General features: G+C 49.7%; 8 protein-coding genes across 8 annotated transcripts; 4 read left to right on the forward strand and 4 right to left on the reverse strand.

Moving 5' to 3' along the window:
* Window positions 1-416: 416 nt before the first annotated feature.
* On the forward strand, window positions 417-795 carry F9C07_963 (uncharacterized protein; the record flags this gene model as incomplete). The annotated part of the gene is made up of 2 exons (XM_041288500.1): window positions 417-713; window positions 766-795. 2 exons carry the CDS (start codon window positions 417-419, stop codon window positions 793-795), a joined length of 327 nt encoding a protein of 108 aa, XP_041140976.1.
* A 2010-nt stretch (window positions 796-2805) lies between these two features.
* On the reverse strand, window positions 2806-4702 carry F9C07_1064737 (esterase/lipase). The gene is made up of 2 exons (XM_071507464.1): window positions 4309-4702; window positions 2806-4243 (listed from the first exon to the last, which is right to left on the reverse strand). The coding sequence occupies exons 1-2, from the start codon at window positions 4526-4528 to the stop codon at window positions 3339-3341; spliced, it is 1125 nt and encodes a 374-aa protein (XP_071365714.1). The 5' UTR covers window positions 4529-4702; the 3' UTR covers window positions 2806-3338.
* Window positions 4703-4898: 196 nt separating this feature from the next.
* F9C07_2060509 (uncharacterized protein) lies at window positions 4899-8477 on the forward strand (the record flags this gene model as incomplete). The annotated part of the gene is made up of 7 exons (XM_071508649.1): window positions 4899-5497; window positions 5550-6164; window positions 6246-6893; window positions 6976-7007; window positions 7049-7387; window positions 7454-8367; window positions 8424-8477. 7 exons carry the CDS (start codon window positions 4899-4901, stop codon window positions 8475-8477), a joined length of 3201 nt encoding a protein of 1066 aa, XP_071365715.1.
* A 2196-nt stretch (window positions 8478-10673) lies between these two features.
* F9C07_966 (uncharacterized protein) lies at window positions 10674-14159 on the forward strand (the record flags this gene model as incomplete). Its single annotated transcript, XM_041288485.1, has 2 exons — window positions 10674-13651; window positions 13703-14159. The coding sequence occupies 2 exons, from the start codon at window positions 10674-10676 to the stop codon at window positions 14157-14159; spliced, it is 3435 nt and encodes a 1144-aa protein (XP_041140973.1).
* A 397-nt stretch (window positions 14160-14556) lies between these two features.
* Window positions 14557-19652, reverse strand: F9C07_2279293 (uncharacterized protein; the record flags this gene model as incomplete). Its single annotated transcript, XM_071510360.1, has 3 exons — window positions 19479-19652; window positions 16596-19408; window positions 14557-16538 (listed from the first exon to the last, which is right to left on the reverse strand). The coding sequence occupies exons 2-3, from the start codon at window positions 17599-17601 to the stop codon at window positions 14557-14559; spliced, it is 2988 nt and encodes a 995-aa protein (XP_071365716.1). The 5' UTR covers window positions 17602-19408; window positions 19479-19652.
* On the reverse strand, window positions 18342-19554 carry F9C07_2227798 (branched-chain amino acid aminotransferase/4-amino-4-deoxychorismate lyase; the record flags this gene model as incomplete). Its single annotated transcript, XM_041288474.1, has 2 exons — window positions 18342-19408; window positions 19479-19554. The coding sequence occupies 2 exons, from the start codon at window positions 19552-19554 to the stop codon at window positions 18342-18344; spliced, it is 1143 nt and encodes a 380-aa protein (XP_041140971.1).
* Window positions 19653-20704: 1052 nt separating the features above from the next.
* F9C07_969 (uncharacterized protein) lies at window positions 20705-21975 on the forward strand (the record flags this gene model as incomplete). Its single annotated transcript, XM_071511928.1, has 2 exons — window positions 20705-20819; window positions 21458-21975. The coding sequence occupies 2 exons, from the start codon at window positions 20705-20707 to the stop codon at window positions 21973-21975; spliced, it is 633 nt and encodes a 210-aa protein (XP_071365717.1).
* A 676-nt stretch (window positions 21976-22651) lies between these two features.
* On the reverse strand, window positions 22652-23014 carry F9C07_970 (uncharacterized protein; the record flags this gene model as incomplete). Its single annotated transcript, XM_041288473.1, has 2 exons — window positions 22652-22819; window positions 22889-23014. The coding sequence occupies 2 exons, from the start codon at window positions 23012-23014 to the stop codon at window positions 22652-22654; spliced, it is 294 nt and encodes a 97-aa protein (XP_041140969.1).
* Window positions 23015-24148: the final 1134 nt, after the last annotated feature.

Here is a 24148-nt window from a genome sequence, read left to right on the forward strand (position 1 = left end):
ACATGCTGTACCTTGAGCAAGAACACCAAGGCTATCACAGAATGCCCCTTCTTTGAATTCTGACTCAGGAGAATCCAGGGACTCTATGCATCCACTATGGCTCGAGGGAATATGTGTGTCGTACGGAGTACCTGGATAGGTAGATCTGTAAGGAATGTACTACCTTCGTGCGCTCAGACACCGTACGCTGGCTCCTGGAATGCAGAGGCATACTATCGAGTATCTTCTACTGAAACAGTATAACAGATGGGCAAATCTAAGCTCCTCCAAAAGCTATATAAAGGGCGAGCTCGTCATCCCGAATCGATAATTCATCATCAAGCCTCTCAAGTCATTCACTCAAACACTCTTTACTTCATCCATCCAATCATTCTCTTCAACCACTCGGTTAAACAAGCCTCTCACATTCATTCAAAATGAAGCTCACTACCGTCGCTGCGATCCTCGCTTTCGCCTATGCTACCGCAGCAGCTCCTCAGGGCCAGGAGGGTGGTGATGGCCAGCATGGCCAGCATGGCCAGGGCGAGGATGAGACAATTATTAAGGACTACTGCTGTCCAGTGGGGGTTAATGGGTATGGTCAGGGTTATGCCATACTAGGCGGAGCAGTTGGATGCTCTGAGCTCAGGCCCAGAGGGACCTGCACTGAGGACTGGCCCGTTTCCTGGTCATGCTATGAGAAGCCAGGCAGCTCTAAGGGTCCAAGTGGACAGGTAAGTCTTGGTCTGAAACTATTGCCAAGCTTATAACAGAATACTAAAATAGACTGCAGGTGTGATTCTGCACCGCGTCTGACAACTGCCCGGATAGTCCTTCTTTCCCTAGCCTTCTGGATTCAGTTTCCGCTCTTACCGGTGCTATCCCCGCCTTGTCTCGATAGGCGAATTTGGGCAGTGCCGTCGAAGATTATGGTTTTGAGCTTGGCTTGTTTTGGGTGTCTCTCTTTTATTTTCCCCTTATACTTTCTGTGGCTCTTTTAATTTGTATCCCTTCGTGATTACGCGAGGGCAAGTGACTGAATGGTCTTAATCCATAATAAAGTCGTTTAATTTGCCATTGCTCTGCTCGATTGTAAAGATCATTCGTAATTCACAAGAGTTTGGCATCCAGCTCTTCGTTAGAGCAACTTCTTCAACACTCGTAGACCATCAGGCGTTTGAACTCCTGTTCTTCGTGAACTGCACCATATCTCTCATTCTGTAAGCTAACGAGAATCAAAAACTCATGACGCAAGTGAGACATTGTGTATGTGTGTCGCTTGATATATGCTTGCTGGTTGGTAAGTCCAGCCACTACAGGCCTACATTGATTCTTGTAGGATAATTTTGTAATAAGTCTCCTATTTAATTAGTGTCTAATGTCACAATCTGATGTGGCCTGTCGTATCATATGCAAATATGTTTCCTGAGTGATGGTATTCTTATATATATATTTGCATGCGCGTCTTTCAATGCTACCAAATACAACTAGCTTACATTGATATTCCTTCAGCAAAAAAAAAAAGAAAACGGGGAAATAAAACCAATAGAGAGCACACAAATATTATTATAATATATATATGAATACATATAGGCAATTAACAACACTTTAGGGAACATCCGTCGATGCAGAGAATATATGTTGTTCTATGCTACGGCACTAAATGTGTTCTATGCTACGGCACTAAATGTGTTCAAAGCTAAATCCCACTATAACAGCATAGGAACTGAGTGTGATGATATATTTGATCATGCCCTGATATATGAAGTTGATTTATAAACACATAAAAGGCTCACTCTACAGATTCGGTTGCTGACTCGGTCAAACAACGTCAATTCGTGGTAACTATGACAAAAGCCATATACTATCTAAAGCAAAGTTATTGTCCATTCTCGAACACATTACCTGGTGGTTTAATATCATCTTGATATATATGCCTATCTGCTACATATTCCTTGATCATTCGATAGTCCTACCACGAGGCTTCCAGAGAGAGTGTATTGGGCTCAGAGCCGCCGTTTCCACAAACATCAACTTGAAAACATTGTACATAGAAGTCATTGACTGCTATCACTGCCAAAGTGGGACCACGAGGCACGAAGCCATGACACGGCCAAGCCCCGAGCGTCGTAAACACAAAGATAACATTATCCAAAATAGTAAGGGATACCACGGAAAGCTTTTCCATCCGCAAAGCTTATACCCAACAGATCCCCGGGACTGCAATTCCGGATCCCGATGTGAATGCAGCAAGGGGCTCGCAGATCGCTCCAGCTTTGCCGACATTCCTGTATTTTAGGCGACCCGGACATGACTCGTAAATTGCTTGAATAAGCCGAGTGCACTTTAATCTGATCGGCTATGCCACATGGGCTCGATCATAAGCTTCAGATCTGCAAGGGATGCAATACAGTAAAGCCCCTTAATAAGCAATCAATTGACCTGGCTACCTAAATTGGTTATATCGGGGGATTGCTTGTATTGAAATATCTATATAGACTAGTAGGAATTCGGATTTTAAGAAATACATATAATTTATATTGTATATTAATTGATCTTTCTACATAGTTAAAGGGTATTGTAATAGTAAGGTATAGTGTAGTAGAGAAACGTATATATTTTAGTTGTTCATATATTGTACGCGTAAGATTTTAAGTTCAAAAATACTAAAAAGTAATAGACTACGTGATCTTTATATATTTTTAAAAATGCATAATTGGTTAAGAGAATCCACTTTACTCTCTTAAAGTAATTTTGTATAGGGAATTAGACAGAATAGTAAATCTCCCTGTATTGGGGTTTTAAGGAATTTTGTATGGTAATTGATTTAAGACACCTAATTAAATAGCTTATAACGCGTAGATTCTCTATATCGGGCTTGCTTATAACAGTGTTTTACTGTATCTCGAATCGATGGCTGCAGCCCTTGCATTCTCCAGACGCGGCGCATTCTCGCCCTAAAGATATCCTACCAACCATCGTGGATCTCACAATCAAGGTTCTGGATATGATTTCCGACGCTTTGTTTTTTGGTCGCAGACCAAGCTAGGTATGTGGCCAATGTTGTTCAGCTCTTCGACTCCTTTTCTAGGGGTTGGAGGGCAGGCCCCAGAGAGTGGGCTTGGGGTTGAGGTGTGGATGAGAAGTCTAGGGTTGTGGACTTGGTCCGAACATCATCATCATCTTCTTCTTCTTCCTCTTCAAGCATCACGAGTACCAGTTGTACCATTTCGCTAGATATTGTCCAAGACCCAATTTATCATACACATCACAATGCTTTCTATGGTACATTCATTTGCCATAGCTTATATATTCATTTCTAACAGCTATAGCATCCAAGACATTGATCCCGCAATGACCTACGCCACCTGGTTCCTTTTATCAGTACCGTGTACCTCTGAAAGAAGCTTTATCGTATCCCTGATGAACTCTCGACTCTTGCTCAGCCCCCGAGTGGGATGATTGTAATGGGCGAATGCATGTGGCACACCTGCGTACCTTTTCATGGTTACTTGATTCCCTGCCTCACGAAGTAACTGCCCATAGTACTCAGCTTCATCCCTTTCTACATCAAACTCGGCCGTGACAATGTGTGCCGGGGCGAGACCCTTCATAGAGGGTGAGAGAACAGGGGTCATTCTCCAATCTGAAAGGACCTTGGAACGGACCTCTTCGTCCGTGCCAATGTAGTAATTCAGGAACCAGGACTCCCGAGCGAGTGGGGACCAGGGTAGATCAGCGCAGAATATGGCACTAGGGTACGGGCAACTTTCTGTGGTGAGAGGCTCAGCATTAGGTATAGCCAGCGGTACGTAGCGCATATCGGTCGCGGGCACGACCATTAGTTGAAGTTTGAGTTCGAGAGGGGGGAAGCAGTCGCGCGCAAAGTGGGCAAGAACAGCTGTGATTAATCCACCTGACGACAGTCCTCCGATTGATATGGCGTTGGGATCAACGTTGAGACTTTGTGCGTTGGTATGTGCCCATCTTACCGCAGCCCAGCAGTCATACAGCGCGATAGGATACTGATGTTCTGGCGCAAGTCGATAATCCACATCGATGACGACGATAGATGACCCATTGCAGATGCTTCGGCACCAGGCGGCTTCGGATTGTAGGCCTCCAAGTACCCAGCCACCTCCGTGGAAATTTAGGTGTACTGGGAATGGACCTGGCCCAGCTGGTGTGTAGACGCGACAGGTGATCAATCCCTCGGGATTTGAGACGGGGACCTGGTAATCTTGGAGATGATGTACTTCGGGGCCTGTGGAGAGAGGTCGAGACACGTTAGGTGACACCCTTCGATATAGAACCATAGGCAGAACTCACCTGTCCACGTTGGGTAGGTAAAGCTGTATCTTTCAGGGCATCGTCGAAATTCTTCGATAGTTACCAAGTGAGCCCCTTCCATGTTCTTCCCGTGATTTGTCCACATCTCCTTCCACTCAACATCTAAACCGTTCAGGTACTTTTCCGGTATCACGTTTCCCTCCCCCCTAGCAGAGGTTTGGACTGTGATCAGGTGTTCTGCTTCCGTGATTGTAGCCATCTTGCGGATGTGAACTTGGGTCAAGTGGTAAAAATTGCAAACAGACAGTCTCCGCGGTGGCGATATATTCTGACAATCTCGTTTCCGTCACCGGACACAATCGTGTTCCACTCGTGAAGGAATTCCTAAAGAGGACTTCATGGATATAGTGGACCGGCAGCGGCATCGCTTTCCATTGGTGGCATCGAAACCCACTTTGATAGGAACGTCGCGATCGGCATCCACAACCTCGTATCGCTTCCCCGCAAAACGCCTTATCAGGAACCGCAGATAGGAGGTGTGGGGAGGTATAAACGAAGCAGCAATAGACTGATTCAACGACGCTTCGCCCTTCCCGGCTTGGGTTTTCATGCACAGCGTCACACCAGTCATGCCGGAAAGCACAAGAACTCCAGACGTCCCGGATCTTCAAATCCAGTCAACGGTGACCCACTCGGATATACCGAAACCTCTCCAAGCAGACCAGGCGTATGAACCGGGTTTGCGTCGGGTGCCTGACCGTATTCCTAGGGTTGTCGAGCAGTTATATGATGTGAGCTTGGTGCGAGGGCTTGAAGATCCGCCTACCTCTGTCCTAGGTAGCGGAGATCATGGAATCATGGACGAGCTAATGCTCAGTATTTATGAGGGTCAGGGATTGTCTCCTATACAGCCGAATCCTGCTCTGGGTCCCCCCTCCCTCGATAACCACCCATCATTGTCTTCTCAGCTATGTGGTTTGACCGGTGATATGGATCCCTATGTTCTTCGACACTATCGTTTCGATGCAAGGGCAGAGTTTCCATTTTCCAAGCTTGCTATACGTTCAGTGCAGGATGCAGAGATGCCAGTGCAATTTTTGTTGTCGAAGCCCGAGTTGAGCAACGAGTCGAAGGCCGCAAGTAGCCTGGAAGCACTATTTGCTGAGGAAGCGTTGCCCGAATTATCGCAAATCGTTGCTCCAGAGATTGGGGAACGACTGATCAAATTGTGAGTTGGTTGAGTTCGAGCCAGCATTCTATCGCCACTAACGTACCATCAGGTTTTCGCGTTTCATCAACCGGCAATTTCCTATCTTGTCTGAGGATAGCCTGCCAGCGCCACGAGCCGCGTCGGCACATCTCCTAGCGGCGATATACTTGATCACTCAGCCCTTTACGACGTTCGATGACTACTTATGTATCGAGTTCGTTTACAGTCCTCCGTCGCCGCAAGTCTTATTCAAAATTGCCTGGAGCGAACTCAATAATGCCATATCCCAACCTACAGTTCAGTCTTTGCAAGCAGCACTCATCCTCCTATTGCACCCACCTCTGAATCCTTTGTTGCTTGACAGCGCAGAGAAGTGGACGCTTCTCGGTATGACTGTGTCAATGGCACAAACACTTGGTCTACATCTAGACCCTACCATGTGGAACCTACCATCAAATGAGGTCCGTACCCGTCGTCGTCTATCGTGGGCGGTATTCGCCCTAGACAAATGGCTTGCCTTTAGCTTTGGCAGACCAAGCCACATCTCAAAGGATAATTGGCTCATTACTGAATTGGATTCGAGCGATGTTGAACCTGGGGACACTACCAGTGGTACTACTTATTCATATGCAATCGAATTCTCCAGGCTCACCACAATACTGGACAAAGTTCTGACAAGTCTTTAGTAAGCTATCGCCTTGGGATAGCCTTCAAGGAACCCTTGTATCTTCACTTTAAGAGGCCACGTGAACTGACCTATCTTTAGTTCCTTACGTTCATTGTCCACCCTCTGCAAAGACTTTAGTTTGACAATCTCTAGCGCTCGTCCTCTTATGCAAGACCTCACAACATGGTATACTGACCTACCTTTATCCCTAGCCATGGAACCGACGCCCGGGTGTAAACAAGCATCAGATGACTCAGCGTCTCTCCACATCGCCTATCAATCTGTAAAGATTCTAATCCTCCGTGCACTGCTCCGCCCCTTTCACAATGTGGATCACCTTTCCTCCGAGCTAGAGCGAAATGAAGAGTGGCATGCCGCACGATCGCAGATTCGCCAGACGGCGTCGGCTGAGTCAGATGCAGCGCTGAGCCTTATATCGAGCCTACAGCCGGCACACTACCAGGCATTCTGGGCACCTTGTATGTGTGACATGAAATGTCTTCATAAGGCCTGTATACTGACCAGAACAGGGTTGAAAACATCCTTTGCTTGTATCATGAATCTTCTGTTCCTTCTGACGGTTACCGCTCACCAACTATGTGGTTCTGAAGGCACATATCCTAGGGAAGAATACAGGCGGCACAGGCAGACTCTTGATCGGGCGAGAATGGTATTTCGTTTGCACGCAAAAAGTCTAGATATCATTCGATTTGCCCTTTTACGCATCGACGCGGTATTTTGGATCGGGTGGGAGAGGGTCTTGGGCTTCCCTTGAGCACCTTACTATTGGAACTATAATAATGGCAATGGCCAGTGCAGTCTGACAAAGGGAGGATGCACAGGTTCACGAAAAGTCCAACTGTGAAACCGATGCGCACATGGCCAGTTTGGTGGCAGTCTAGGCCAGGAATGCTTCATCTCTGCAGCAAATCTCAACACAATGTTGGAATTTCTTCGATGGTACGCGGATATCTCGCTTTGTCAGCTCTTTTACATAACCACCGCACGCCGGATTCACCACCAGCACCGGATGATGCTGACGGGCTTAACAATCGATAAGATATGTAGTCAAGTAGAGGCAGCTATTGGTGACCTCCTTACAGCTCTTCAGATCATATCCGAAGATGCCGGAATATCCGTTGCGGATCTCATCGATGACGTCGTCTTTCCCGATATGGACATTGACTTGCTACTCTCCCTCGTCATCGTCAGCAGATTTCGTGAAGAGTTGGGCCTGGATAGTTTCTAACTAGATTCCGTCTTCCTCGATAGCCCAACCATGGCAGGCTTAACATCGTTCCTCACAGACGACTCAAGCTCGAGTTCAATTGCGGCAGAAACGTCAAGTAGGAGCCCAAGCCCGGTCGAACGAGTTTCGCTTTTTGAGGACAGAGTAGATGGTACTCCCATCTCATCGCAGGACAGTGACACCATGGAACAGATTCAAACTGTCCGCCAGGCTACCTCAGTTGTCCTCCAGGGCTCTCCGAAAACCTGTAGCAGAACTTTATTCCTCCTCCCAGATGGGTCAGGCTCTGCCACATCCTACGCTTCGCTTCCTCGAATCGATAAAGACACTTGTGTTATTGCGCTCAACTCTCCATACATCAAGGACCCCTCGAAGCTCTCTCACTGCTCGCTTGGCGATCTCATCGAGGGATACCTGAATGAACTGCGTCGACGCCGACCAACCGGCCCCTACCACCTCGGTGGATGGTCGGCGGGAGGGATTCTCGCCTATCGACTTGCGCAGATACTCAGTGGCGAAGGAGAAGAGGTTCGCAGTCTTATCCTCATTGACTCGCCTCCACCCCGGGGCCTGGATCGACTGCCACAGCACTTCTACGAAATGTGCGATTCGCTCAACATCTTCGGCCAATTGGGTAAGAAACCTAATGTGGAGGAGAGCAAGAGGCGTGCCACAAAGAAGCCTGACTGGTTGATTCCGCACTTTAATGGGGTCATCGATATCCTGCACAATTACTGGGCCGAGCCCCTCGTGGACTCTCAATGCCTCAAAGTCTCCCTCATCTGGGCCTGTACTAGTATTATGGATGATGCAAATTTGCCACCCTTGATGCCTCACAAGGACGATACGGAGGGAATAAAATTCTTGACGGAGAAAAGAAGGGACTTTTCTGGCAATGGCTGGGAAGATCTCTTCCCAGGGAGTCAGCTTGTCATTGAGAAGGCCCACGGCGCGAATCACTTCTCTATGATGGTAAGTCATGCTCACTGTGGCATTGTGGGAATAGAATTACTGATGGATGAAACCAGCAAGGGCCATTCGTTATTGAATTGGCGCAGTTCATACGCAAGGCGATGTTCTAGAGTCCTAGGAATGGCATGCCGAAGATTGTGGCCTTTTTCGATCAGATCAAGCGCAGGAAAAGCAACACATATTTTGCATAATGAGTACCTGATACCGCAAAGCGTCTAGTTTAATAACATGATGTCTCTCAAAGAGAGCGTCCCTGAAAAGCCCAAACGTGGGACTGAACATAAACCATGGAGGTTAGTCCTCGCTGCAATTTATGAGAGTAGACTAGCGCTTCTCCGATGAGTTTCCAAATTTGGTCAAGTTTAGGGTCAATGAAAGGAAGCGGAGCCGAGGACTCCTCCGCAGCACAAGTCAACAGACTCTTAGATTCGAGCTGCATAAGAGAAAGCCCTTAAACACCAGTCTGCTTGATAGCTTTAATCAGCGCTTTTCTCGTTTTTAAACCTTCAATCCTGTAGCATTCGTCTTCCCGTTGGTTTCCAGAGGTAGAAGTTAAAGCCGGATTGTGCAATATACAATCTTTGTCCTGGCATGGTACACATCACTGGTCTAAGTTTTTTGACCCAATGTATCGCATCGGAGAGTTTGTTCCTCCCCGGCATGCAACTGCATATAAGTCATCGATTTCAAAATCCTCGACGTGGTCAGATCGTCCCTCTGGAACGAGACTATTATGAGATGATAACTGAGCCCATGTCTAAAGCAGCATAATTCATTGCGTTGTTGACCGCGGCGGCATCCTCGGGTTGTGAATGGGTAAGCCAAGACAGGAACAGGCTGGTAGACCCTTCTGTTTGGTTTGTTTGCACATCATTCAATCTACCCAGCCGTCTCTTTGTACGGATAATGCACGTTAATTCAATAAGACATACACAGTACGGTATAGGAAAGGGCATAGACCCAGAAGATATATGCAAGCTCCTGCACTCTGTAAAAGAACAACATTTCTAGGCTAAGTGAAACTACTCATTAACATGCTAGGCATAAGAACAGTAAAGTATCTAATGTGCATCGATGTATCTATGTAAGATATATATATCTTTCTTTCAACCCTAACTATAGCCGCTGGCTAAAACCAAGCCCATGCCGGGTGCTTTGTATAGGTATTAATCTAAATCGTAGCTCCTATGAGCACATATTCTATAAACCGCTAATGACTGCTTTAAAGCTGTCCGTAGTGTAGTACTCTGTACTATGTAGGACATGCAACTATGAGGGTCGGTCAAATCACGTGGTACGCAACGAAGGCTTACTAGTTAGTGCCTTAATATGAGGCGAGACCTATTCATGAAAAGCCTTGTCCAGGTCACTAATGCTATTATTGCTCCTATTGTCTACCATAAGGAAGGGGTTTTGGAAAGTGAAACCAATCACTAGTGATTATAATTGAGACATGTTGCACGGGTCATTGACTCCTTTGTCGGGTTAATTCAATCCGGGGCTCCGAGAGGGATGTCAATGGGAATGCTGAAGTTCCGACATCCGTGAGTATGTACCTAGTGGTCCTGGTGAGAATCCTCAATCATTCATGGATCAAGGTTAATCGAACACGGGATGTCAGACTGGCAGACAAAGGAACAACTGACAATAAAGAGAGAGAGAGTTGTACTGTGGTCCAGTTGTACTGTATGGTAAAAGATGAATGGTTCTAGATGGCGTGATGGACGGGAGTGGTGCGTCACAACCGTCTCACGCTAACCCCGATGGGGTTACGCCCTTGCGCCGCCCAGGCGCCTGAGGCCACTGCCAGGCAATTCTTCTGCCTTCCATTCAATAATAATTAATTTGATTCATTCGAAGCCGAAATTCTAATAATATCGAAGACGCACACACACACATCCATTCGCCTGCTGTACTCCGTCCTCCTGCCCCTTTTCTTTTCTGTTTTCTCTCCGTTGCTGATTTTGATCTTCGCTTTCTATCTTCAATCTCAGTCAGTTTGTCATTTCCATTGAAAATTTCCGACGTGCTTACCCGTAAGCAAATGATCCCCCCCGTCATCTCCACCCGCCGCCATCATTCTCGAAAGACTGGAACTGAGTGGTGCTAACGCTAAACCACATCAGGTCGTGTGCCTTTTCCACCCCATTTGAGGCTGGTTCCTCCTCCACTCGTCCCTAGGTTCCTCTCCTTCCCACCCAGCCCTTCGTTCAACCGTCACTACAGACTGATGAGCTGTTGGGTATCATCTCGTCGACGTCGATACATTTACAACGCCTATCGTTCCCACATTGTAGTCCTTCAGGATGCGGTGGCGGCTGCCTGGCGCCCGATCGACTCTCCCCGCCAGCGTCGCTCTTCTTCTGCTCCCTGTTCTTGTTGCTCCGCAGCAGCAGCCGGAACATCATGACCTGCCTTCCACCTTGTCGGTCCCCTTAGGGTCCACCGGCCATGCTGTTGGAAAAGATTTGTATACTCCATTGAACGTGAAATCCACCGATGCGAGCGCCCTAGCAACTATGGCTCTGGCGGGCCCCGGCCGCGCCGTTCGAGCCCCTCCTGCCCAGGTCAGCAGTCCGTCTGCTGGCCTGTCTACGCCGCTTAACGCGCGATCTCTGCAGGATTGGGAGGTTGAGGACTTTGTCCTACTGGCGACCGTCGACGGTTCCATTCACGCTCGTGACCGCAAGACTGGCACGGCCCGTTGGGCCCTCGAGGTGCCCAGTAGTCCCATGGTCGAAAGCATCTATCATCGAGCAAATCGATCCAGTTTTGATCGGACCCAACCGGAAGATGACTTCATATGGATCGTTGAGCCGAGTCAAGACGGGAGCCTTTTTATATACAGTCCCGGACCTGACGCAGGATTGCAGAAGTTGGGGTTGACGGTGAAAGACCTGGTGGACAAGACACCGTATTCGGGAACGGACCCCGCCGTTACGTATACCGCTCGCAAGGAGACCACCCTCTATACCATTGACGCTCGCACCGGTACCATTCTGCGCGTGTTCAGTTCTCGAGGCCCAATCCCCTCGGGACAGGAGTGTCGAAAAGTGGACGGACTCGACATGGACTCGGATGACTGCGAATCCCCGTCCGGCACACTGGTCCTCGGTCGGATTGAATACGCGGTAGCTATCCAGAATACCGAAACGGGAGATCCGATCTGTACATTGAAATACTCAGAATGGGCGGGCAACAATCGTGACTTAGACCTCCAAGATCAGTACTACCGAACCATGGATGAGAGCCACATATACAGCATGCATGATGGAGTAGTGCTAGGCTTCGACCATTCTCGGATGGAACGACCGCGTTATACCCAACGATTTTCCTCACCAGTTGCTCGGGTTTTCGATGTCATTCGCCCAACCAATCTCGATTCACCTGACGCACCCACGCCTTTGGTGCTTCTCTCGCAGCCTCTCCAACCTCCTGACCCTGATTATGGCTCATTGGATGATCGAGATACCCGTGTATATATCGATAGCACTGAAGCGGGCGGTTGGTATGCCTTGTCGGAGGAGACTTATCCGTTGGTCACTGGGCGGGCCAAGATGGCACAATGCTACGAGAAGGATTACTTCCGTCATGGACAAGCGCTCATGAGCCTGACACCCGGTCAACAACGAGACGCATTGGCTGGTGTGCACTCGCTGAATGGCCCGCGTTTTGTTCGTCACATCCCCAGCCTGTCGGGGTCCTCGAGATCGGAGCTTTCCAATGGTACTCCCCAGGATCTGGCCCGCAGTCACTCAGATCTAGCTCTTCCTCCAGCGTTACGGCATAGTACGATCATTCGAAAGGGGTGGGATAACGCCGTTGACATCTTTGTGACGTTGATATTACTGTTCTTCGGGGCCTTCATCTATTTCAACTCTCATAATATTCAGGAACTAGCCAAGCAGAAGTTGGATATAAAGAACATCATTTCTTCCTACCAACCACCTCTGTCCACACCGTCGACTCCAGTCGTTGGCGCGCAGCTCAAACGAGATGCTAGCCCTGCTCGACCAGTGCCCAATGTCACAGTTGATGTCAGTGTTCCTGAAGACCAACAGCAGGGCGGCGACACAACCCCCAAACCCAAGAAAGACCGTAATACCCTCGGGGCCGATAGCACGCCGCGAGTACGCATTCGAGAGCCCTCTCGAGGCCCAGATGGCGACGAGGACGTGGATGAGGTGGCTTTAGATGGCGCGGAGAAGCCCAAAAAGAAAGCTCGTCGTGGCCGTCGTGGAGGCAAGGCGCACAAGCGGGGCAAAAAGCCGGACTCCGAAGGCGACTCTCAAACTGATCGGGTTGTCAATGACGTGAACAACCTCCAGCCTAAATCTCGTTTAGAGCCTGATGTGCAAATGGTCCGTACTGTTTCCAACGAGATCATGGAGATGGATGGCGTTCTCCAAATTGGCCGGTTGAGGGTATTCACTGATGTCGTCCTGGGACATGGAAGCCATGGAACTGTCGTCTACCGAGGTTCGTTTGATGGACGTGACGTCGCTGTGAAGCGTATGCTTGTTGAGTTTTACGACATAGCGTCTCATGAGGTTGGCTTGTTACAAGAGAGTGACGACCATGCGAACGTTATTCGTTACTTTTGCCGAGAACAGGCGGCCGGCTTTCTCTACATCGCACTCGAGTTATGCCCAGCTTCTCTGCAAGATGTGGTGGAGCGCCCTTCGGACTACCCCCAATTGGTCCAGGGTGGACTGGATGTAAACATGCCGGATATTCTGCGTCAGATTATCTGCGGTGTTCGGTACCTGCATTCACTCAAGATTGTTCACCGTGATCTGAAACCACAGAATATCCTAGTGGCCATGCCCAGAGGACGTTCTGGAGCGCGGTCCTTGCGTCTTCTCATCTCCGATTTTGGCTTGTGCAAGAAACTAGAAGATAATCAAAGCTCTTTCCGAGCCACCACGGCACATGCTGCGGGAACATCTGGCTGGCGGGCTCCTGAACTCCTCGTTGATGACGACAAGAGCTCGGTAATTCAAAGTACTGAGTCCCAGCATACCGAGTCTTCGGAGCCTGCTGTTGTTGACCCCCAAACCAACCGACGAGCCACCCGTGCTATCGACATCTTTTCTCTGGGTTGTGTGTTCTACTATGTCCTGACCAGGGGCAGCCACCCATTTGACAAAAACGGCAAGTTCATGCGCGAGGCCAATATTGTCAAGGGCAACCACAACCTCGACGAACTCGAGCGCCTGGGTGACTATGCCTTCGAAGCCCGCGATCTTATCCAGTCGATGCTGTCACTTGATCCACGGAAACGGTAAGATTTTCCTCTCACAGTGTTTAACATCGACATGCTAATGCTTTCCAGACCCGACGCCAGCTCCGTCCTGACGCATCCATTCTTCTGGAATCCATCTGACCGTCTCACCTTCCTTTGCGATGTATCCGACCATTTCGAGTTCGAACCACGTGACCCACCGTCCGAAGCTCTCCTGTGTCTGGAATCCGTCGCGTCACGCGTCATGGGCCCAGAGATGGACTTCTTGCGTCAGCTCCCCACTTCCTTCAAAGACAATCTGGGCAAGCAGCGCAAGTACACCGGTTCAAAGATGCTCGATCTCCTACGGGCATTACGTAACAAGTGCCATCACTACAATGACATGCCCGAGCATCTGAAGGCCCACATCGGTGGTCTGCCCGAAGGATATTTGAGTTTCTGGACCGTCAGGTTCCCGAGCTTACTCATGAGCTGTCACTCCGTTATCGTGGATCTCAAGTTGACGCGGATCGACCGCTTTAAGCGGTACTTTACCGTGCCGGAATAAAAGATTGTTTTGGTTATTGCATATATCGCATATTTTGCATATTGTCATCTGTGATATATTTGCATGATCTTATGAATTCTCTGTTGTGTTATTATACATTCATCGACACTTAATTTATCCTACAATATACTTTTGGGTTATAGTGGTTATGTATCCTTCTTAGTCTTGTATAGAACATGTGAAGTACCCCTTAGATCTTATACAACAATATCAGGTTATGAAGTATTGCGTCAATTCATACCAAGCTGTTAAGTGCTAACGTATGCTCAGATTCAATTAGATACACTACCCATCACCCAGCAAACAACGACCTGCATCCAAGAAAGGAAACAAACTATACAATACAAACAAAATCACTAAACAACACAAATAAACGAAAGAAAGTAAAATAAAAGACTCACTTCCGCGGTATAGCGGCCCTTAGCTTCCCTACTCTGCCACTAGACAAGATATCGCCCGCATCCGCGCCACTCTCACTCTCGCTAGAGCTAGAGCTAGAGCTAGAGCTCTCGTCCTCATCCTCGGACTCAGAATCCGACGGCCCCGAGAAGATATCCTTACGCGGCTGGCTCTTCCGTTTCGCCGCCTCTTCCTCTTTCTTTAGACGCGCCTGGGCCTGCTCTGCGCGTTGCTGGAAGAGGAGGGATTTGAGGGTATTGCGGGTTGGTCGGGAGCCGGTGGGGGTTGATTGAGAGGAGGTTGGTTGTTGCTGGCTGGAGGGCGGGTTCGGTTGGGATGAAGGGGGATTGAGACTTGTGCGACGGAGGACGTTGGCTTTTGCTGTCGAGGCTGGTTTCGGGAGAGAGCGGTTTTCTTTGTCGGATTCATTGTCTGATTCTTCTTCTTCTTCTCCGTCTGATTCTTCATCCGCGTCGGACTCAGTTTCTTCTTCGGCAGGGTTGGGTTTGGAAAGGGTTTCTGTTGGTGGTGGGTTGGATTGGGCTGGGGTTGTGGTTTCTTGCTCTCGCTCCTCTTCGGTTTCTGGGACTATATCGTCTTTTTGAGTTTCTGGTTCCTGGACCATTTCCTTTTCCTTTTCTTCGTGTTGGTCGGCATCTTTATTTTGGCTTTCTTCGTCTGTGGGTCTGTCTTTCTCTTCCTCTTCCCCTTGCTTTTCCTCATCCTCATCCTCATCCTCATCCTCTTCGTCGGAGCCTGATTGTTCTTCTGAGTCTGAGCCTGAACCGGACTCGGGGACGGGATCGGGTATAGATGCCTCAACTGTGGAAGTCAGGTTAGTCAAGGAGTCGGCCTGGTTTGGTGCAGCGTTGTCCTCCTCTTCTTCTTCCTCTTCCTCAGAGCCGGATTCATCCTCTGACTCGGACCCAGCGGGCGGAGATGGTGACTTCTCCTGTGAGGATGATTTCTTGCGCTCCGGCTGTTTTGCAGTGCTTTCTTCCTCTGACCCGGACTTTTCTGATTCTGCTTCGGATTCGGATTCTGAAGGTGGGGATGGTGGCCTCTCCTGGGATAGCTTTTTGGACCCTAGTCGTCTTTCTGCACTGCTGCCAGCCTTAGGCGGGGGGATTTCGACGCTCTGGTGCCCCTTATCTTGTTGTTGGGCTTGAGCTTCTTCGCGGTCCGAAGATTTGCGACTGGTCTGTGAGGGTGGAAGGTTTTTTGGAATGAGCTTTTTGGAGTCCGCCCTGGGAGTTAGGATTTCAACGTCCCAGGGGTCCTGGGATTTTCGGTTCTGGGAACTGGTAGGATCTCGGGATAGCTTTTTTGTAGCTGGTGTGCCATTCGGTATTTGGGACTTAGGGCGCGGTGAGGGTGGTTTGTTGAACTCCCAGAGCTCGACAATATCCCGGTGTAGGATCCTGAGGTCGTTAACTGCGTTCTTGTACCTCTCCTGCATTCTTTTCCGGCCCTTGTCCTTGTTATTCTTCATAATCTGCCATTTCTTTGCTGCCAACTTCACTTTGCGGGTGTATTCGGACTTCTCGTCGAGGTCATGTGTTTGGAGTGCCCTTTCGTACTCGTTTATCTCCAGGTTTATTCCCGTGCTGAACTCCTCTTCTTTGTCTGACGGCTCTTCTGGCTCTGGGAGGGCTCGTTTAGAGCCGGAGTTGGTCCCATTCTTCTGCTCCTTATGAATGACCCGGGAAGTTGCCCTCGTCACAGGGACGGAGGTAGGAACGGCATGGTCTTCTCCTTCGGCGAAGGACACGGATCGGCGTTCGGGGGACCGTTCGGCGGGGGAATCCTTACGAAGAGCGGATTGAAGTAGTCTGACCTTATCTGCCGGCGTTTGTAACTTGGCTGGGGTTGAGGGGTGTTGGTTACCCGAGCTGCGACGGATAGCAGGTGCGCTACTAGGGGGAACAGATGTAGGCGACACTCTCGTGTCGCTCGGACCGGACTCGGATTGTGTAGAATCTTTAAGAAGATCAGCCATCAAGAATGGTTGCTTGCGAGGAGGGCTCTTCGTAATACCAAGACCAAGGCCATGCGACAGGGCCGGTCTCTCTGTAAAGCTCAGACGTCGACCGAGCCCAGAGAATGACGGCGCTCTATCAGCGTCGCGCTTGCGCGTTCCCAAGGGACTGCTAACCGGGGTCCCATGGACGTTTTCGGCGTCGCCCGCACTCGCTTGGCTCGATTGTGCCAGACGGGGTTGCTTTCTGGGCTCGAGTTCCTCGGTACTCATCTTTCTCTTAAGCACTCGCGTTTCGGGCAGGCTATCCTCCATGCGGATATCATTGTCTGGTGCTGATTCTTCACTCTCACCTTCATCCGCGGACTCCTCCACATTGGCGCGTCCATTGACCTGCTCATTATCGTCTTCCTCGCTTCCGCTGTCGCTCTCCTCCCTGCTGTCCTCTTCTTCGCTCTCATCAGTTTCACTTTCTTCATTGTCTCTACCATTCACCGCCCTAGCCTGCGCATCAATCAAATTCCCCTTCTCACCCTCACTCTCCTCTTCCTCTTCCTCACTCTCCTCACTCCCACTTTCACTATCAGTCTCAGTCTCCCCCGCCTCCTCAATCGTCTCAAACTTCCCTCTAAACTTCTCCTCCTTAGTAACCCCCCAATCTTGATCAACAGAAGGAAACCGCACAGGCGCATACGGTGCAGGCCTCTGTACGACCCTTACCGTACCGACCTGGTCATCCTCATCACGTTTCGCACGCGCCTGATTGACCCAGACATCGGCAACCGTCATATCCACATCCAAATCGACCATGTCGCGACTATCGTCCAGCAATTTCTTGATATCGAGGGGTTCGGCATTGGGACGGAGCTTGGCCCATTTCGAGCGGATCAGGCGGGCGAGCTCGCCGAGGGAGGTTTCTTCCGGGTTGGGGAGCGCGAGGAGGAAGGATGCGGGCTTGGTTTCATGTTCGGAGGAGGCGGTGGGTGGCTTCCTGTTCGGGGTCGGGTATGCGTGCGAGAGTTGTTCGCGTGGGTAGACTTTGACGATTAGGCGGATGAAGACCATTTTGATTCTCTGTTTCTTGATCTAGCTTAGAGGATTGGTGAGGTTGAAACTGGGATTGAGACGGGTATGTTTGTTGTTGGGATTGGATGATGGGGTTGGCGCGCACAAGTCGATGAGGTGAAAAGTTGGTAACACTGATCGAATGCCCGGAGTGATTGGCGATTTAGTGTTCTGGCAATGGGGATAGGATTGTCCGTGTTCCTGATGGGCGGCCCTTGGAGTTGTGCTACTGGAGACTTTTCACTTCGCAGGGCGGGTCCTTCCTCCCCGGAGAGAATGGTGAAGGTTGTCTGCAGGAAGAAGAATCGGGATGGGAGAGTTTTTGTTTCTCCCGACCTTGTTTGGTTGGCGGACACCGCCTGCCGGGGGGCGGTTCGGCCCTTGGGCCCGGGGATTCCTAGTGGGCGGCTGGCGATTGAACGTTAAAGCGGTTTGAACTTTGGAGTAGGTTCTTAGTGGTCTTTGGTGTTTATTTTTGCAGATCTTCGGTGGACGTCTCTCAACATCTTATTCTACCAGATACCATCGCTATCTTCCAAGATATGGTGGGTGTAATCTGTGGTTTTCTACGGAGATCAGTAGATTTATGTACCTCCATGGGCCCCCGCCGCCCGCGTGGAAAAAGCAAAGCTGGAACCCTTTGTGATAGGTCAATTATGCTACCGGAGCCAACAATATTTTGGAACGAATCTTTTGAGAAAATTACCGCATCACATTAAAACGATTCGAGCGCCAGATGATCATGGCACATTGGCACCATCTGATTCCGTCTCCCCGCCACCAGTGGCCCAGCCCTCCGGCGGCCTCTCCACGGTGAAGTTCCATCCAAACTGGTCTTCGATCTTGCCGGCTTGGATCCCCTTCAGCGTCTGCAGGAGCTTAGCGCATACCTCCCCACCGCTCTGTCCGTCATCCCCAGCCTCGTATGTAAGGCGATCGCCCCGCGACCGCATGGTAATGCTCCGGATCGGCACGAGCGCCGCCGCCGTACCGCAAGCAATGACCTCCTTGAACTCCTGCAGCTCCTCATAGGGAACGCGGCGTCTCTCAGTTTTAAATCCGAACACGCGCTCGCCAATCTCCAACACCGACGCAGCCGTCACCGAGTCAATTACGTTCTTACTATCCGGCTGCACCAGCGTCACCGCGCCCGAGGCATCCTTCCGCACGCCGATAAACGCCGACGTCGAGAACTCATCAATCTCGGACCTCGTGCGGCTGTCCAGATGAAGTGTGATCCCGAATCCTTCGCTGTGTGCCCGTCCACTGTGCCGCAGAACTGGCGCGTAGTTTCCACCCACCTTGGCTGATCCCGTCCCCTCTGGCGCAGAGCGATCAAAGTCCTCCAGGATCAGGGCATCGACGGCATGAACACCGTGATACACACCGGTCGGCATCACAAAGACCACAAATGTATACTCGTCGGGAGGCGAGAGACCTAACTGTGCCGAAGAGCCGAAGACCAATGGCCGGACGTACATGGCAGCACCGGTTTCGTGGGGCGGCACGAACTCCGCATTAGCCGCGACGGCAAGCTTTACGCTCTCCACGAAGAGGTCCTCGGGAATAGGCGGGACGGAGATAAATTCGGCGGAGCGACGCATGCGCACGGCGTTGCGATCGGGGCGGAAGACGCTGATGGAGCCGTCTGGGCGGCGGAAGGCCTTGAGACCTTCGTAGGCTTGTTGACCGTAGTTGAGGCCTGGGGCCATGCCGTGGATGGGCAGGTAGGGCGAGTTGACGAATTTTGGAGCGCTCCATTTGCCGCCTTGGCTGTGCGAAAAGTGGCATTCTACGTGACCGTTTACTGTAGGGGTTTTGGAGTTAGTGGGGAGCTTACTTTCTTCGCGGGACATTGATGGAGGGGTAGCACCTACCGTCACGGACTTTAAAGCCGACATTGTTCCAGTCAATGGAGCTGACAGGGGGAGGGGGAAAGGCGGAGGATGCCATTGTTCAACCTGGCGCTGTAGATATGAGAAAATTGGGTTTATTGAGAAAGTGAAAGAGGGGGGAAGAAGAGGAAGAGGAAGAGGTAGAAGTAGATGTAGACAAAAATAAGCTGATGATTCATGCTTGGGTAAAGGTGGGATGACCGCCGAAAACAGTCTAGCGCGGGTATCAGGTGTACATATTCCATTACTCTTCAGGTATCAACACATTGCACGAATACGACCATCGCTACCCCGGACCGACAACTTGACCAATTGATCTGGAATGGGCAGGGTCTTCCCCTGCAATGGCACGGTATGCTTTGTGATGCTCCATGGAACGTCCTCGTATCGGCTGACGTCAGTCTCTGCTACTGGATCTCGACTCGGTACGCTCATGAATCAACAGTGTAAGTCCGCAGAACAGATCCAAACACGGACTATTATATCTAAAATAGTCTAATGGGGAATTAGTTGGGGGTTTCCCCCACATTGCAGCTAGGGCACACTTAGCCCGATCGACTATAACAGAGTGACGAATCACCGTGTTTATTTCCTTGGCGAACTGACATGGTGTCTAAGCTTAGTATAGAAAAGGTCACGGCACCGCGCTAGTGGTTACCATGACTGATTGTATGACCTTCTGTGAAAACACGAATCCCCAAAATACACCAGGATTCTTTCTGGTTCAACCTTACTCCAGAAGCGACTAACACCTTCTATTCATAGACAATCTCTATGAAAACGTCTGCTAGCGCAGTTATATCATTCTTTCTTCTCTCCTTCCTCACATCTTCATCAGTCTTAATCTAGACACCACCATGCCCTATCTACGTATTTCTCTACCCAGAACAGAGAGACCACAGTATATACACGACTAACGAACGGCTCTTCAGACGCCTGAAGCGCCTGGAATTCAGGATCGCTGTTGACCCTGTTGAGTTCCACAAAGTTGTGAAAGCAGAATTCAATCGTCACGTCGTGGTCCCGCCCGAGTCACCTACACTAAACCGAAGAGAAGGAAGAAGACAACGCACATCAATTACTCAGCCCCGGTGATTGTGGTGGTTCGTATCGTCCACGGATAGCCTCCGGAAAAGGACAACATTCGCAAACATGTCAGACGACAGACAAAGCCATGCCTTATCGATCAGGATCTACTGGCACACGAGATGATCGATCAGCCAGAAAGTGGCTGGTCCTTGACGGGATATATCGTGGAAAACCCACAGGACGAAAGTATGGCCTGTGAGATTGCAGCGAAGGCAACAACGATTGACGGCAAATGTCACTGTTACACAGTCTCTACCCTTTGGCCTCCTGACTGTGTTGACTCCCGCATAGAGTAAAGGATTGCCAAGTACCAACGACCTAATCTCACATCCGTGACGGTCGAACTGCCATAATCGAGACCCTTGTACCAACATGATCCCTGAAAGTGCTACATACAGTCTTCCAAGCCACGTTGGCCCCCCATTTTCATCACTCCATGGCCCCCTTCCACCATGGTGATCGGGGATAAGACATGACCACACCGTCATTTACGCAGTCTTCCATCATATACATCCTCGTCCCTATAACAGTAAAATCAAAGCTCGACCGCGACCATGTCAGATGACCGCAAATGCTACTATCCTCTCGGCAATGAAGCCAAGGACGTACCCTGCTCGGGCGAACAATATACATCGTGCTGCAACATGGGCGACCTGTGCCTGTCGAACGGACTCTGCGTGAACGTCGCCCATTAGCCCTACTAGTTATCGAGGGGTTCCTGCACGGATCGGAGCTGGGGTTCGAAATGTCATCAGCAATGCAGTGTGTACTCCCCTGCCTTGTTATTTTATATGCAGATACATATCTCCGCCAGTGCCTAGACCCATGAAGATATTTTAAGTTATCAATAAAAGTCTCAACCACGCTAACAGCCCCAAAACCAGAGGACGTGAACCCTCACGGCGGCTGTTCAATAACCAACCACTTCTTCCGCGACGACGTCATCAAATACTGCTGCGGCACACCCATCGGCAACGGCACGAACACAAACACTACCGTCTGTCCGGAGAATAAAACTGACTTCTTCATCGACGATGCCAAGCCCGTTCTTGGCCACGCGATGCTGGCGAACGTTACCTCGTTGTCGGCGTCGTCGAACAACGGGTCCAACGGTTCCGTGACATGTCCCGTGTCGAGTCCGTGTCACGAAACTGCTGTCGGCACTGGTGTGGGTGTGTCTCTGGGGGTGGTTGCTTTGGGGGCGATTGCTTGGGCGGTTTATGAGCGAGTTAGGGCGAACCGGTTGAAGTCGTCCGCGGCGGTTATGAGTCCCAATATGGGTATGGGGCTTCCGACTGCTGGGTCGGCGCCGGGTTATCAGGGGCATACACTGCCGGTGGAGCTGGCCCAGGATCGACAGGTGGTTGAGATTATGGAGAGGGAGATTTGATCATTGGGAGTGGAGTTTTATATAGATGGATATAGTTATTTTGAAAGATACCGTAATGTTCAAGAAATAGAACGGTTAAATAGGCTTTTTTATTAGTTTCTTGAGCTGTAGGAAGACTTATTGAGTTAGATGCTCAGTAAGTCTATTCCAAATCGACCTTAAGGCCTGAAGATTGGTGAGTTCTACCGTAAGAGCCCAGGATAATATGAAGCCACTCGAGGAACTACTCTGCATCATCTGCACTGATTCTTAAATCATCCAGAGCTAAGTCCCTATGTTCTACAGGTGGACGTGAGATGTTTCTCATTCTTATGTACAGAATCTAGCTTCAGCCCTAATGGCGAACCCGGAGCTAGTTAATCGAGAGTTTCTATATGTCATTTGCTCGTACGCACCTTCAAGATTATCCACGAAACTCCCTGTGTGTAAAATGTTCTATCATGACCATCTTACAATCTTGGAACCATTACCCTTATTGACATAACAGAATCAAGCATGTATAGAGCCTACCCCATCCAAAACACGAACAATGCTACGCACACTTCCCTAGACGACAAACCAAATCTCATATTATTCCAAAATGATAACCCCATAAGAAAGCATTGTTCAACATTCCCCACAACCCTCCTTCCACCACATCCAGAAAGGCACATAACAGCCATAGATACATACATATCTAGCTAGCCACAATCCCCAAATCAGGTCCAGCAAGTTCCAGAGCCCGGTCCAGGCTGGCACTGCATGCGTCCACCGTTGCATGACCAGCAACCGTAATTTCCATTGCACTGACATTTCCCAGGTACACAATCTGCATGGGGTGGCGTAAGGCCACCACTGCACTGAACTGAGAAGTCCTGAGAATATCAAGTCAACTTAGGTTCGGGGTGTATATTCATAGGGAAAGTAGACGTACGACTCCTTCACCATTGTAGGTGAACTCGCCACTGATGACTGTGTTTGTGGTGGCGCTGTTGGATGTCGGCACGGCAGATACACCGGCAATGGCTGTGAGTGCGAGGATACTGGTAAGGAATCTCATTTTGTAAAGTGTATGGGGATACTAGGTTTCAAGTGTTGATTGGATTGGCTGGTCTTGCAGATAGAGGTAATGAGGAGGAGAAGAGTTGCTTGTTTTGCTTGAGTCTTGAGGGGAGTTTGAGGCCCTTTTATATTCTTTGGTCTGGTTTTGTTTGCCCATATCCGTAGTATCATATCGAACAGCACAGACCGGGGTCGGGAAACCATGGAGAGATCCAATATTGGTGATTGGTGGCATATCAGATAGAAATGCCTCAAGAACCTTGCTCTCCTGTGAGAGAATTATGCACCTTCCTGTCTGTATCATGCCATTGGCATGAGAGGCCACCACCAAGCGTGGTGACAGCGCATGATGATAACCCTGAGGCTATCTGCACTTTGACAAGGATGCATTCAAATCATCGAACAGCCTTCGTACGAGAGAGCCACGCATGTCCGCGGCGCCCAGGGAGTAGAATCCTGATTGCCTGTGGGATTGTAGAGCGCATTCCAGTGAGATATGTCGTCAAAGTAGTATACTAGGACCAAGAAATAGCTGAGATATTAACAGATAAAGCGAAAACTATGATAGTTGCTGGGTGATACTTCCTTAACCCTATGCAGTGTAATCGAACGTGGAATTCCGCAGCCTGCGAAGCTGTGCTGTCATGTCTGTAACGAGGGGTAAAAGTCCCCCACGAATAGAACGATATGCGGGGTCACTCCATATTGACCCTGCAATAGATCGTGCTCGGGTGAACCCAGGTGGTGTCTTGGTGCTTACAAGCCTGGAACTCGGCTTGCCTTCCAATTTCGCTCTCCGCGAACATTAATGCCGATATTATAGACTATGTAGTAGGGGTTGATGCAAGAGCAGCCACAAATCAAAGCCCTGAACTAGGGCTTTGAAAAGTTTGCCCAGCTGCATGCCCCTCACTAACACCACCGGAGCCAACGGAAAGGACGATAACAGGAACAGTTGGGTATATCCAAAATGATCTAGATGCAGTTGGAACTAAAGTACAATGTCGAGGACTTCGGATCACTACGATCCACTCACGTCCGGGATGTATACTGTAGTGTCAACCGATGTCTTTGGTGGCCCTTTAGCTGCATCAATGTACGAAAGCTGATTAGTGTCTGTCTGGGATGCGTA

This window comes from Aspergillus flavus, chromosome 1, assembly GCF_009017415.1.
Source record: "Aspergillus flavus chromosome 1, complete sequence".
Classification (NCBI taxonomy): Eukaryota; Fungi; Ascomycota; class Eurotiomycetes; order Eurotiales; family Aspergillaceae; genus Aspergillus; species Aspergillus flavus.